General features: G+C 30.2%; 2 protein-coding genes across 2 annotated transcripts; one reads left to right on the top strand and one right to left on the bottom strand.

Moving 5' to 3' along the window:
• Positions 1–322: 322 nt before the first annotated feature.
• LOC105763293 (uncharacterized) lies at positions 323–4,506 on the top strand. The gene is made up of 3 exons (XM_012581469.2): positions 323–351; positions 3,478–3,808; positions 3,887–4,506. Exons 2-3 carry the CDS (start codon positions 3,479–3,481, stop codon positions 4,325–4,327), a joined length of 771 nt encoding a protein of 256 aa, XP_012436923.2. The 5' UTR covers positions 323–351; position 3,478; the 3' UTR covers positions 4,328–4,506.
• Positions 4,507–5,346: 840 nt separating this feature from the next.
• LOC105763292 (probable NAD(P)H dehydrogenase (quinone) FQR1-like 2) lies at positions 5,347–8,947 on the bottom strand. Its single transcript, XM_012581467.2, has 2 exons — positions 8,232–8,947; positions 5,347–5,705 (listed from the first exon to the last, which is right to left on the bottom strand). The coding sequence occupies exons 1-2, from the start codon at positions 8,774–8,776 to the stop codon at positions 5,477–5,479; spliced, it is 774 nt and encodes a 257-aa protein (XP_012436921.2). The 5' UTR covers positions 8,777–8,947; the 3' UTR covers positions 5,347–5,476.
• Positions 8,948–11,420: the final 2,473 nt, after the last annotated feature.

The following is an 11,420-nucleotide window of genomic DNA, read 5'->3' as shown; positions in this document are numbered from 1 at the left end:
TAGCTTTTTATAATCCAATGAGATGGATAAGGTAGATCTATGTTGTTTGTTTAGAACATAAAGTTTCTGTGATGGAAAAAGTGGTGTAACTTGAAGCATAATAATTTTAGTTTGCTCACCCTATAACATTCAATAAAAGCAGGAGTTTTGTTCTATTTGTTGTTAACCATCCAGCTCTAGTTTATGGCTTTTAGTTCTAAGTTGAATATTTTAGCTTTCAAATCTTCTGTTTGTATATTCTAGATGTTTATGTTATGATCTTTTTATCTTGATTACTGTAATTTAAAAATCCTTTTGGAATGTGTGTTTATTTTGCAGGAAGCTATTTGCAAGGAGCCTCAAGAGTCAAAGGTTCCCCCATCTCTTCCTTTTAGTGATAAATTTTTATTTTCTTGATGCAATCATGCCATTTATACATTTCTGCGAAATTTTTCTGTTTATTGTCAAGGATCAATTTCATAACAATATCATGCAAAAATCATAAAAGATATTTATAAGGTTTACAATTAAAATAGTTTTTTTTATAAAAGAATCAAGACTGAAAATCCGTTGTGATGTTAGGCAATAACTAGGCTATCGAGTTGGGTCTTTTTAGGCAAACAATCTATACCTAATTCTAGTTCTATGTTGAACATAGTTAAATGTTGTTTGAGTGGAAAATTCTGGATCTGTCGTTGAGTTGGTGGAGATCAAATTAAGTTAGGATCTATGTTGTTTGAGTTTGTGGATCAATATTTTATATTGCTAATATTCTGTCATCATAGCTAGTTTGGTGGCCCCGGCCCTGGAACTACACTCCTCATTTTACCCATTCCAGTGTCTTCATTCATGTCTGCCTGAAAACTCTAACCAGAGCATTTCTGTTTGGTCTTAGAAAAAAGATGCTATGTATATTTTAGTGGTACATTGCCAAATGATTTTAATTAATTATGTGAATGGTTTAGTGTTTTGTGCACCAACCAAACTAATAATTAGATGATATTTGTGAGTCTGGGGGATTTAAGGAAAGTCCTGTTGCTGATTTATAAATCAAATAATGCTGTGATAATGTTTTAGGTTATAAATCTGGAAATTATGACTGGGCGGTGCCATAACTTAAATGATTCTTGGATATATATATGTATATATATATATATAAATATATATTACAACGAGCAATTGCTTTGGTTAAATTTTTTTGTCTTGTGGTGTTTCTAAAATCATCTTAAAATATCTAACTTTGTTGGTGTAGCATGGATTACCATGTGCATTCATATCAATAATTAATTAATTTTTAAATTTTAAAAACTCAAAAAATATATTAAAAAGTATAAAAAGATATTTTGAAATATTTTAATTTTTAAAATTAATTAATTGTTGATGTGATCACGTCGATAAAGTTAAAAATATCAACTTTTTTATCTATTTGGAAATAATTTGACAAACAATAAAGATAAAATTTGTTGAGAGGTTAATATATATATATATATATGTTAAGTTGAAGTGTCAAAAAGTTATTACCCAATCACTTTTAATACACATACCAGAAGCAATATCTGTGACATGAACTCACCTTCTGAATTCCATTGTGTTTTATTCGAGCTTCTTTTAATCGTTTTGTGGAAGATTAGTTCATTTTAAATACAAAATTTTATTGTTTTATTTTTAAAATTAATTTTATTTTTATTTTAAGTCATGATTTAGCCATGAGCTATATTCATTTTTGTAGCTTTTAATATTATATCTTTTGCTTTTAATAGCTTGCATCTTTTTGTAGTGATTTTCATATGACTTCTTCTTTTGCTTTGATTTACTTGTAAAAGTTAAAACTTGATGTAGATTAGCTTTTAGGCCTTTGTAAAAGCTTACAATTCAATTTATGAGACAACTTAACTCTAACCCTTTAACAAAAGGATAAAAAATAACTTTATTCATATATGTAATCTTATGAAAGGCTTGCATCTTTTTTGTAGTGATTTTCATATTTGTGTGTCGTTATTTTCTGTAGATGGATTGTAATCAAGATCAAAATGCAATTGCCAGAGTCGTGGCTTCAGTTTTAGCTTTTGGGGCTATTTGGATTAAAAACTAAAAAACTAGGAAGGAAATTGCTTCTCACCCTCGTGTGAATCGAGATTATGAAAGAGAAAATTATATTAATAGTATTTTATATAGTGATGACCAACACTGTATTGATGTGATAAGGATGAGACCGATCGCCTTTTTTAATTTGTGTGATATTCTTAGTAGGAATAATTTGTTACAATCTAAATCTGTCAATATTAGGGAGCAAGTAGTTATATTTTTACATACAATTGGTCATAATGTAAGGTTTCAAGTGATTGGATCTAGATATTATAGATCAACTGAGACAGTTCACTATTACTTTGGGGTTATATTGAGAGCTATTTTGAAATTGTATAAACTAGTTATTAGATTACCCGATGAGTCAACTCCTAGTGAAATTAGAAACAATCCAAGGTTTTATCCTTATTTTAAAGATTGTATTAGAGCATTAGATGGAACTCATATTCGTGCATCCGTTCCACTTAGCATTCAAGGAAGATTTCGTAGCCGTAAAGGGGGGACGACACAAAATGTATTGGCTGCCATTACATTTGATTTGAAATTTTCCTATGTTCTAGCTGGTTGGGAAGGTAGTGCACATGATTCTCGTATTTTAAGTGATGCACTTTCACGCCCAGGAGGATTAAGAATTCCAGAAGGTAATAATTATCATTAAATACCAAATAGTTCTAGTAAGCTCATAATTTATTAGTATTAATTATGTTTTGTAAAATTGTAGGTAAATATTATCTTCTTGATCTTTGGATATGGCATCCGAAATGGATATATTACCCCATATCGTGGTGTCCGATATCATTTAAAAGAGTTTAGTGCTCAAGGGCCTGAAAAAGCAAAGAACTCTTTAATCTTCATCATTCATCATTACGAATCACTATTGAACGTGTTTTTGGGATTTTGAAGAAACGGTTTCGTGTATTAGATGCTGAACCATTTTGAAATTTTCTAACTCAAGTAGATATAGTTTTGGGTTGTTGTATCATTCATAATCATATAATGAGAGTTGATCCTAGTGATTTACTTAATCAAGGATTATACGAGGAGCCTGAGTCTGATTTGATAATACCAACTCTTACGGGGCGAGAAGAAAGAGAAGAAGCAAGAGAATGTCCTGCTAAGAGAGACGAAATTGCACAAACTATGTGGATTGATTATATGGCTAGAAATATTAGGTAGGTTTAGGGCTTAGGGTAATTGTTTCTATGTTATGTATGTTTTAGTATTAAATTTTTTTTTTGTTGTTGTTAATGTTGGTTGGATAATGATATTGAAATTTTAGTTTGTTGGATTTTGAAATTATTATGTCTTGAATGTTAGATATTTATTATGTTTTAAGCTTGTTAGATATTGAATTTATTATGTTTTAAGCTTGTTGGATATTGAAATGATTGACAATGACAATTATTAATGTAGAATGGGTAAGGGCAACAAAGACGGGACCTCCAAGCAATTCAGGTGGACAAAACCGATGGAACATGTTTTTCTTGAAATTCTAGCAGAGGAGGCCCAGAAAGGAAATAAGTCTTCTAATACTTTCAGAGTAGTTTCTATTAATCGAGTTGTCGAAGCTATTTCTGAAAGATTCCAAGTCCAATGCGATGCGAAGCATGTGGAAAATCATTTGAGGACTGTAAAAAACCAGTGGCAGATTATATGCAAAATTCGAGGTGAAAGTGGTTTTGGATGGGATGATAACATGAAAATGATCACATGTGATAGAGCGACATATGATGCAACAGTGATGGTAATATATGTATATATATGTTAAGTGTATTTCAATTGTTTTTTATTTGTTATTCTAATTATGTATAATATCCAACAGGCACATAAGAAGTATGAACCATTTTTGAATAAAAGCATTGATCATTATGATGAAATGGCTTTGGTTGTTGGCAAAGATATGGCAACAGGGAGTTTTTCCAGAACATTTGCTGACATAGATTTGGATTATGGTAACCAAGATTCAGTACCTGTAGACTGCGACAATGAAGAGGCTGACGAGGTAAGAACAAATGTATCTTCATCTGGCACATCCAAACGTAAAAGAAAAAATGTTCAAGAAAGTGTCGTTGAAGAACAAATTAAATTTGTGGGTGAACAACTTGGCAAAATTGCTAATGCTTTGGAACAATTTACTGCGGATAAGACACCACGGCTTTACGAACAAGTGATGTCGATGGAGGAAGAAGGATTTGATGATGACGTCTTGTGTTCTGTGTTTGATTATCTAGTGAGTCATGAATCCGAGGCCAAACTTTTTTAGTTAAAAGTAAGAAGCATAAAAAAATTTGGCTTCAAAAATTTTCTCAAGGTTGAATATATTGATACTTTTATGTGGTGTAATATTAGTTATGCACTTGGACAATGTTGTTGTTATTATGTTGTATTAGTATTAATTATACATTTGGATAATATTATTAATTTCTAGTATTAATTGTGGTTTGGAAGCTAAATTTATAATTATTCAACCATTGTTTTTTATTTTTTAACACAATTACAAATAATTTATTTGACTTTGGTTGTTTTCAATTTATGACGGTTAATATTGTAGCTTAATAATTGAGTATTATTATATATTTAATTTGATTTATTTATTTATAAATAAATCATTGCAATATATGTAAAATAATTTAAAATATAAAATTTATTAATATGTATATAAATTTATTAATATATGTAAAAATAACTTTTCCGAAAATATTTTGAAATCGCAAAACAAGAGAAAATATTTTACACAGATTCATCCAAACACCAGAAAATATTTTCAGTAAGTCATTTTCCAGAAAAGTAAATCATTTTCCAGAAATCATTTTCCGAAAAACATTTTAATTGGCAAACAAACAGACCCTAAATAAACAATTTAATTGCAGGTACTTAAATTTCAAACCAGAGTATTAAGAGAATAAGTGTTGTGTACACCCTCGTATTGATATTTCCGAATGGTACTGCAATAGAATCATGTTGTATGACATTATCATTCACATATTTGACTTTGACATCATTTTTATCTTGTTAGAGAAGGAATCCAAGACAAGTTCGATGTTCTTCCCATTATCGAATTCGTCGATAATGAATAAACTTTGATGCTCAAATCACAAACAGATGCAACAGTTGATATATAAACAAAATGGGTACCAAATCCAACAGAAATGAATAAAAGGATATCGATGAAATGATTTTTTTTTTTTAAATCAGAAGCTTTGAGTGAATTACACAAAAAAAAGATTATGCAGACGAAGAACCCTAATTCTGCTGGTATCGATATGCCATGAGAGAAGAATATGAAATCATATACATCATTCTCAAATGATTCATATAATTGGTAAAAAGGAATGGAAGAAAGGGTCACGATAATAAGCGACGACAAATAAAACGTAATTAACAAAACATTCCAATTTAATGAAGCTTGAAGTCATCCTTGAGAAAGCCTCTTGGCCACACCAGCCATGTACTTTCCCTGATGCTCAGCCAGAGCCAGCTCGATTTCAGTTGGCTCTCTAGTGCCATCACGAGCATAAACGCCAGCACCGTAAGGTGAACCTCCATGTATGAAATCTATCTTGGACATATCGTCTCCAAAAGTGTAGCCAATGGGAACAAATAGCATTCCATGGTGTGCCAACTGGGTTATCGCCGTCCAACTGAACCACAACCATAAAAAAATGTCAGAAAGTTGATAAATATATATCCAATGTCCAGAAAATTCACTTTTCCAAGTAAAAAAAAAAGTTAAAATGTACCATATGTCCATGTAGTCTTCGTAATTTTAGAATTGAGTCTCTATATTTTTATTTTTAAGAATTTAGTCCTACTTTTAAATTTTAAAATCTAGGATCAATTATTAACACTGTTAAAATTATTTCGTTAAATTTTAGGATCATTGTAACATCATTTTCTTAGTTATATGACTATCAACTATCAAGTGAGTTTTTTTTAAATTTAAAATGTCATATTAACAAATTTAACAAAAAAAACAACGTTAATAAGTGCAGCTAAATTTAAAAAAAAAGCTAAAAGGTAACTTTTAACTCTATTATAACTCAAATTTATATACTTCATTTATTTGTATTTGGATTTTGGCATGCTGGTTTCATGTTTTGTTAAAACAAGAACGAATTTTAAGCTTAGGTCGTAGCTATTTCGTCCCCATGGGTGTTTATTATTATTATTTTTGACCTATTAAGGAGTGGCATATTTTTGAGTGAGTGATTTATGATAACTGGGGTTGATATTAAAGCTGTAATTACTTTTTTGTGTAAAAATATATTAAGCTTAAGCCAATAAATAATCCGAATGAATAAATATTGTTTATTAATTCTCTCATTACTTTACTCATTTCATTACTTTGCATTTAACATTTATATTCTAACAAAAAGTTCATGAGTGCCCTATATTCGACTCCAACTTTTACTACTTTTTCATATTATTTGAAGTTTTTTTAAATAAATTATAACTAATTGAATTTTATCAGATCCACACTGGGTGAAGGAAAATAGTTCTTATGGTTTTTATATAAAAAGTTCTTTGATTAAGCCTTCAATCCAAAATAATATTCGATTGAGCTAGAAGCCCCTTAGCATAGTTAACTTCACCTTGTGGCACGTAAGGGTTGTCCCGCATGGCAAAATTTAATAATTTTTTAATTATTAAAATTTTTAGAAAATATTTTTTAAAATTTTAAAGTTTTCGAAAAAATAGAATTTTTAAAAATTATAAAAATATGAAAAATATATATAAAATCTTTTTTTTCCTCTTTTTTTTTATTTTTTTACCGTCTTTCCTTTTTCTTTTATTTTCTTCTCATTTTTCAAATGATTTCCAGATTATTTGAACAATACAATAACATAAATCAAAGATGTAAGTGGAAGAAAGAACGACGGCTGCAAAAGCACATCCATTCCCATAAGCTAAAGTCCCAATTTTAGCTTAACAGAGAAGAAGGAGAAGAGACAGAGAAATAAGAAACTGAAAGAGTGAGAACAGAGATTGTCCGGTGATGAAATCGGACATCGAGCGGCAACTTAGACTAGAGGGGAGGCTATCGGCGGCAACGGGAGCACTGAGGGTGAGAGACGACTGGGGTTAAGGGAGGAGAGAAGAAAAGAAGGGAGAAGATAAAGAAAGGAAAAAAGGAAAGAAAAACGAGAAAATGGAAAGAAAAATAAAGGGAAAAGAGAATATATATGATTATTTTTATTTGTTTTAAGATTTTTATAATTTTATGGTTGTTGAAATTTCTAATTTTTTTATAATTTTTAAAAATTCAATTTATTTTATTTTTAAATGATTTTTCTATTATTTTTAATATATTTTTACTTTTATAATCTAAAAATGAGAAATTATATTTTTATATTTTAGAATTTTTATATTTTTTCGATTTCTTAACTAAATATAACTGAAATTATCCAATTTCGCTAAAGTTAATGATAAAATTAACTGTGCTAAAGGATGAGAACTTAATTGATTGCTTAAATTTAATTGAAGGTTAAATTGAGTGTTTAAATTCAATTGAGGCTCAATTAAGTATTATTTTCAATTTAGGGTTCAATTGATTATTGAATTATTTTCAAGAGTTCTTTTATATAATAAACTTATTTTACATTAAAATATATATTTATGAAATTATTTCAACGAATAATTATGAGTGGGATGATAAGTGATTTTTATTTGAATTTTTTATATTATATTCAGTTTTATATAATATTTTTAATTATTTTATTTGAAACATTATAAAAATATGAAATAAAAATATATTATAATAATACTAATTATTTTTAAAATAAAAATATTTTAATAATTTTATAATTAAATTTGTGACACTGAATCAATGATTTCATATACTACAAGAACATTTCAATGAAAATGAATGATTGTAAACATTAAATCAAATAATAATAATTAATTCAACTTAGTAAAACTACTCATGTTTTTTCAACTCCAACGTAAATCATCAAAATTCCGAAGGTTGAGCTAAGCTAAGCGATTAGCAATTAGCAATTAGCAATTTGTTCAACTATGGAAGTCAAACTAGAGTTCATGGATCATCTATGAGATTAATTATGACATAATAATTCATAAGAATTATAGCCCACCTTCAACATCCTTAAATTTCACTTGTTAGCATAAAAGAGAGAACTGAAATTTTTACTCCATTCTATTTTACTTACGCCGTGGTTTCTTGGCCGCCTCCTTGAGCTCCAGTACTAACAAAGAATCCAGCCGGCTTCCCAACCAGTGTCTGCTCCTTCCAAAGCTGCCCCGTGGAGTCGAAAAACGCTTTCATCTGAGCCGCCATACACCCGTACCTTGTTGGGAACCCAAACAGAATAGCATCCGCCACTGCCAATTCCTCCGCCTTAATCTCCGGAACCTCGGGGGCTTTAGGCGGCGCCTTCATATGCTCCAGAACCTCATCTGGAAGCGTCTCGGGAACCCTATATAGAACCGCTTCGACACCTTCCACACCCTCCACTCCTTTCTTCATCCGCTTCGCCAGCTTCTCCACGTGACCGTACATGGAGTAAAACACTATGAAGACTTTTACAGTGGCGGCAACTGATTGCGCATTCTCAGAACTCTCTGTTACGGTGGGAGTTGCGTGGGTTTCTTCATCGGCAGCAATAGGTGCAGTGGTGCTGCTGGTGCCAGCGGCGTCTTCGGCCGAGGTCGGATGTTTTTTCTTGCTCGGGACACAGCCACCGCCTTTGCCCATGGAGGATTATATGGGAGAGTAAGTTTTTTTTTTGTTTTTTTTTTTTCTTTTGGTTTTTGGATCGAAGATGAAATACTCCTAGGCTTTTCTAATTCAAAGTTGAACAAACAAAATAATTTCTTAAATCATCTTCCAATCATAATGAGCATTCACCCAAAATCAAAACTTGCTTGGAAGTGGTTGGATTTTAGAATATGCTCAATGCTTATTTCAAGGTTGTACTTTTGATTCCTTTTTTGTTTTATTGTGATTCTAATATTTTAATTCTAATATTTTTTTTAAATTTTTTAATATTTTAAGATGTAAATTCAGTCCTTATTATTCATTTTGTAACAATTTTTTCCTTTTATTTTCTAAAATTTAAAATTTCAATTTTGGTATTTTTAAATTTTAACATTTAAGTATGTATATTGAATATTAGAGTTAATTATAAAATTCAAATATGAATGTCCATAATATAAATATTTGAAAACAGGAAATAAATAAATAAAATTCAATATATACAAGTAATATTTAACATTCATTTTAAATCCAAATAATATGAATATTCAAATCATTCAGAGAATAGCAATATAAATGTTCATTACTAGATATATGGAATATAGATGAGATTTGAATAGGTGTAATCTTGTGTTCTGGATACTTGTAGGAGATATGGAAGGGGTAGTTGGAAGTGGTGCAAAATTGTTCCACTTCATTCGTTATTTTACTTTTCAAATCCGACGTTTAACGTTTAAATATGTGAGATTTGGGCAAATTACACATAAAAGCCCTATTTTTTAAAAAATTATTGAAATAGGCCCGGTATTTTATTATTTACCGGAATAGGTCATTTTTCCCGAAATCGCGTCCACGTCAGCGCGATTACTTACGTGGCAACAAATCGCATCCACGTAAGCGCGATTTGCTGACGTGGAAGCAATAATTCATGAACAGTTTATGTTTTTTAGCTTGGAAAACTTTGAAAGGCCATAACTTTTGGCTCGGTTGTCCGATTGAGACGATTTTTTTTATTTCGAATAACTTTCGAGATCTACGTGCTGACAAACAGCCGAAGGCGGTTTGCCGCAGTTTTTGTTGAAAAAGATCCTTTTTTGCCTCTAAATTTTGATTTTTTCGGTTTAAAATTGAATTTTGAAACATTCAAATCATTATTTTCCTTATTTATTTAAAGTAAACATCGGATTTTTTTTACAGAATTTTTGTATTATTTTTCTGATTTGACACGTGTATGGAATAGGTCCGATAAATCATTTGAACGTAAGTAATATAATTAAGATAATAACAATATTTTTATAATATGTCAATTGATTAGTTTAGCTTAGTTGGTTAAGATGTTTGCTCTTTTCCCTTAGTACGTTGGTTCAAATCTTGTTGGTAATAATTTTGAATCTTTTTGTACTTGTTGCATTTATTTTTTAATCAATTAACTCTTCAATATTACATTAATATATATTATTAGTACAACAATATAGACGGATTGACAATTTGAGCTACAATATTATGAATATTAACTACAATGCATAATTTGAGCTACATATTACAGCAATACATTAATATGTATTATTAGGGGCAAAATACCAAAAAAAGGGGCAAATTACACATAAAAGCCCTATTTTTTAAAAAATTTACCGAAATAGGCCTGGATTTTATTATTTACCGGAATAGGCCATTTTCTCCAAAATCGCGTCCACGTCAGCGCGTTGCCAGGGGACGTGTCAGCAAATCGCGTGGACGTCAGCACATTTTGCTGATGTGTCAAAAAATCACGTCCTGTAGGCAAGATTTGTGTCCACGTAAGCAAAGCGCTACTGACGTGGGCGATTTGTCGACATCGCCCCCGACATCGCTACCAAGTGGACGCGATTTTGGAGAAAATGGCCCATTCCGATAAATAATAAAATATCGGGCCTATTTTGGTAAATTTTTAAAAAATAGGGCTTTTTTTGGTATTTTGCCCTGAGATTTAGGAGGATTTTTTTAAAATATTATTTATGGTCTCTTTTTAATTATTTAGTGATATTTTAATAATTTTTTCAATATTTAAATCCCGAATCATGAACTTTAATTTGAACCTTAAATCTTGAGTGACTTAAGGTTTAAGTTTCGAAGTTTAAGGTTTGAGATTTAAGGTTTAGAGTTCGAGTTCGAGTTCGAGTTTGAGATTTGAGTTCGCAATTCAAAGTTTAGCGTTTATGATCCAAGATTCGAGGTTTAGAATTTAAAATTTAGGGTTTAAGATTTTTGAATTCAAATTTCAAAGTTCAAAGTAAAATCTCTTTTACCAGACTATGAATAAATGACATAAAAAATTACTAAAATATTATTAAATAATTAGAAATAAACTATAAATAATTTGGTGGGAAGAATTTATAAAATAATTTATCCATTTGCGAATTTCTCTTTTTATTTTAATGGAAACAAAAATAAAAAAAATTAAATTAAATTAAATATTTTTAAACTCTCTCCCTCCCCATGTTTTCCCTTGGACCAACCAAAATCTTTTCTTTCATCTCCTTCCACCAATCAAACTCCTCACCCTCCATAATTTAATTTTTCCCTTCTCATATCCATTGCACCATCCTAACCCATAAACCAACACACTCCCCAAGCTCCATTTCAGCTTCTTCACCACCCAAGCTTG

The sequence above is a fragment of the Gossypium raimondii genome, chromosome 12 (genome assembly GCF_025698545.1).
Source record: "Gossypium raimondii isolate GPD5lz chromosome 12, ASM2569854v1, whole genome shotgun sequence".
NCBI lineage: Eukaryota > Viridiplantae > Streptophyta > Magnoliopsida > Malvales > Malvaceae > Gossypium > Gossypium raimondii.
The sequence above is the reverse complement of the archived record's forward strand: the minus strand, read 5'-3'. Positions and strand labels throughout refer to the sequence as shown.

Bases quoted from the DNA above. Each gene is read 5' to 3' on its own strand.
- LOC105763292 (XM_012581467.2), bottom strand. From the start codon at position 8,776: ATGGGCAAAGGCGGTGGCTGTGTCCCGAGCAAGAAAAAACATCCGACC. The intron at 5,706-8,231 runs GTAAGTAAAATA...GTTGTGGTTCAG, and splicing joins GGCGGCCAAGAAACCACGGC to TTGGACGGCGATAACCCAGT.
- LOC105763293 (XM_012581469.2), top strand. From the start codon at position 3,479: ATGGGTAAGGGCAACAAAGACGGGACCTCCAAGCAATTCAGGTGGACA. The intron at 3,809-3,886 runs GTAATATATGTA...AATATCCAACAG, and splicing joins CATATGATGCAACAGTGATG to GCACATAAGAAGTATGAACC.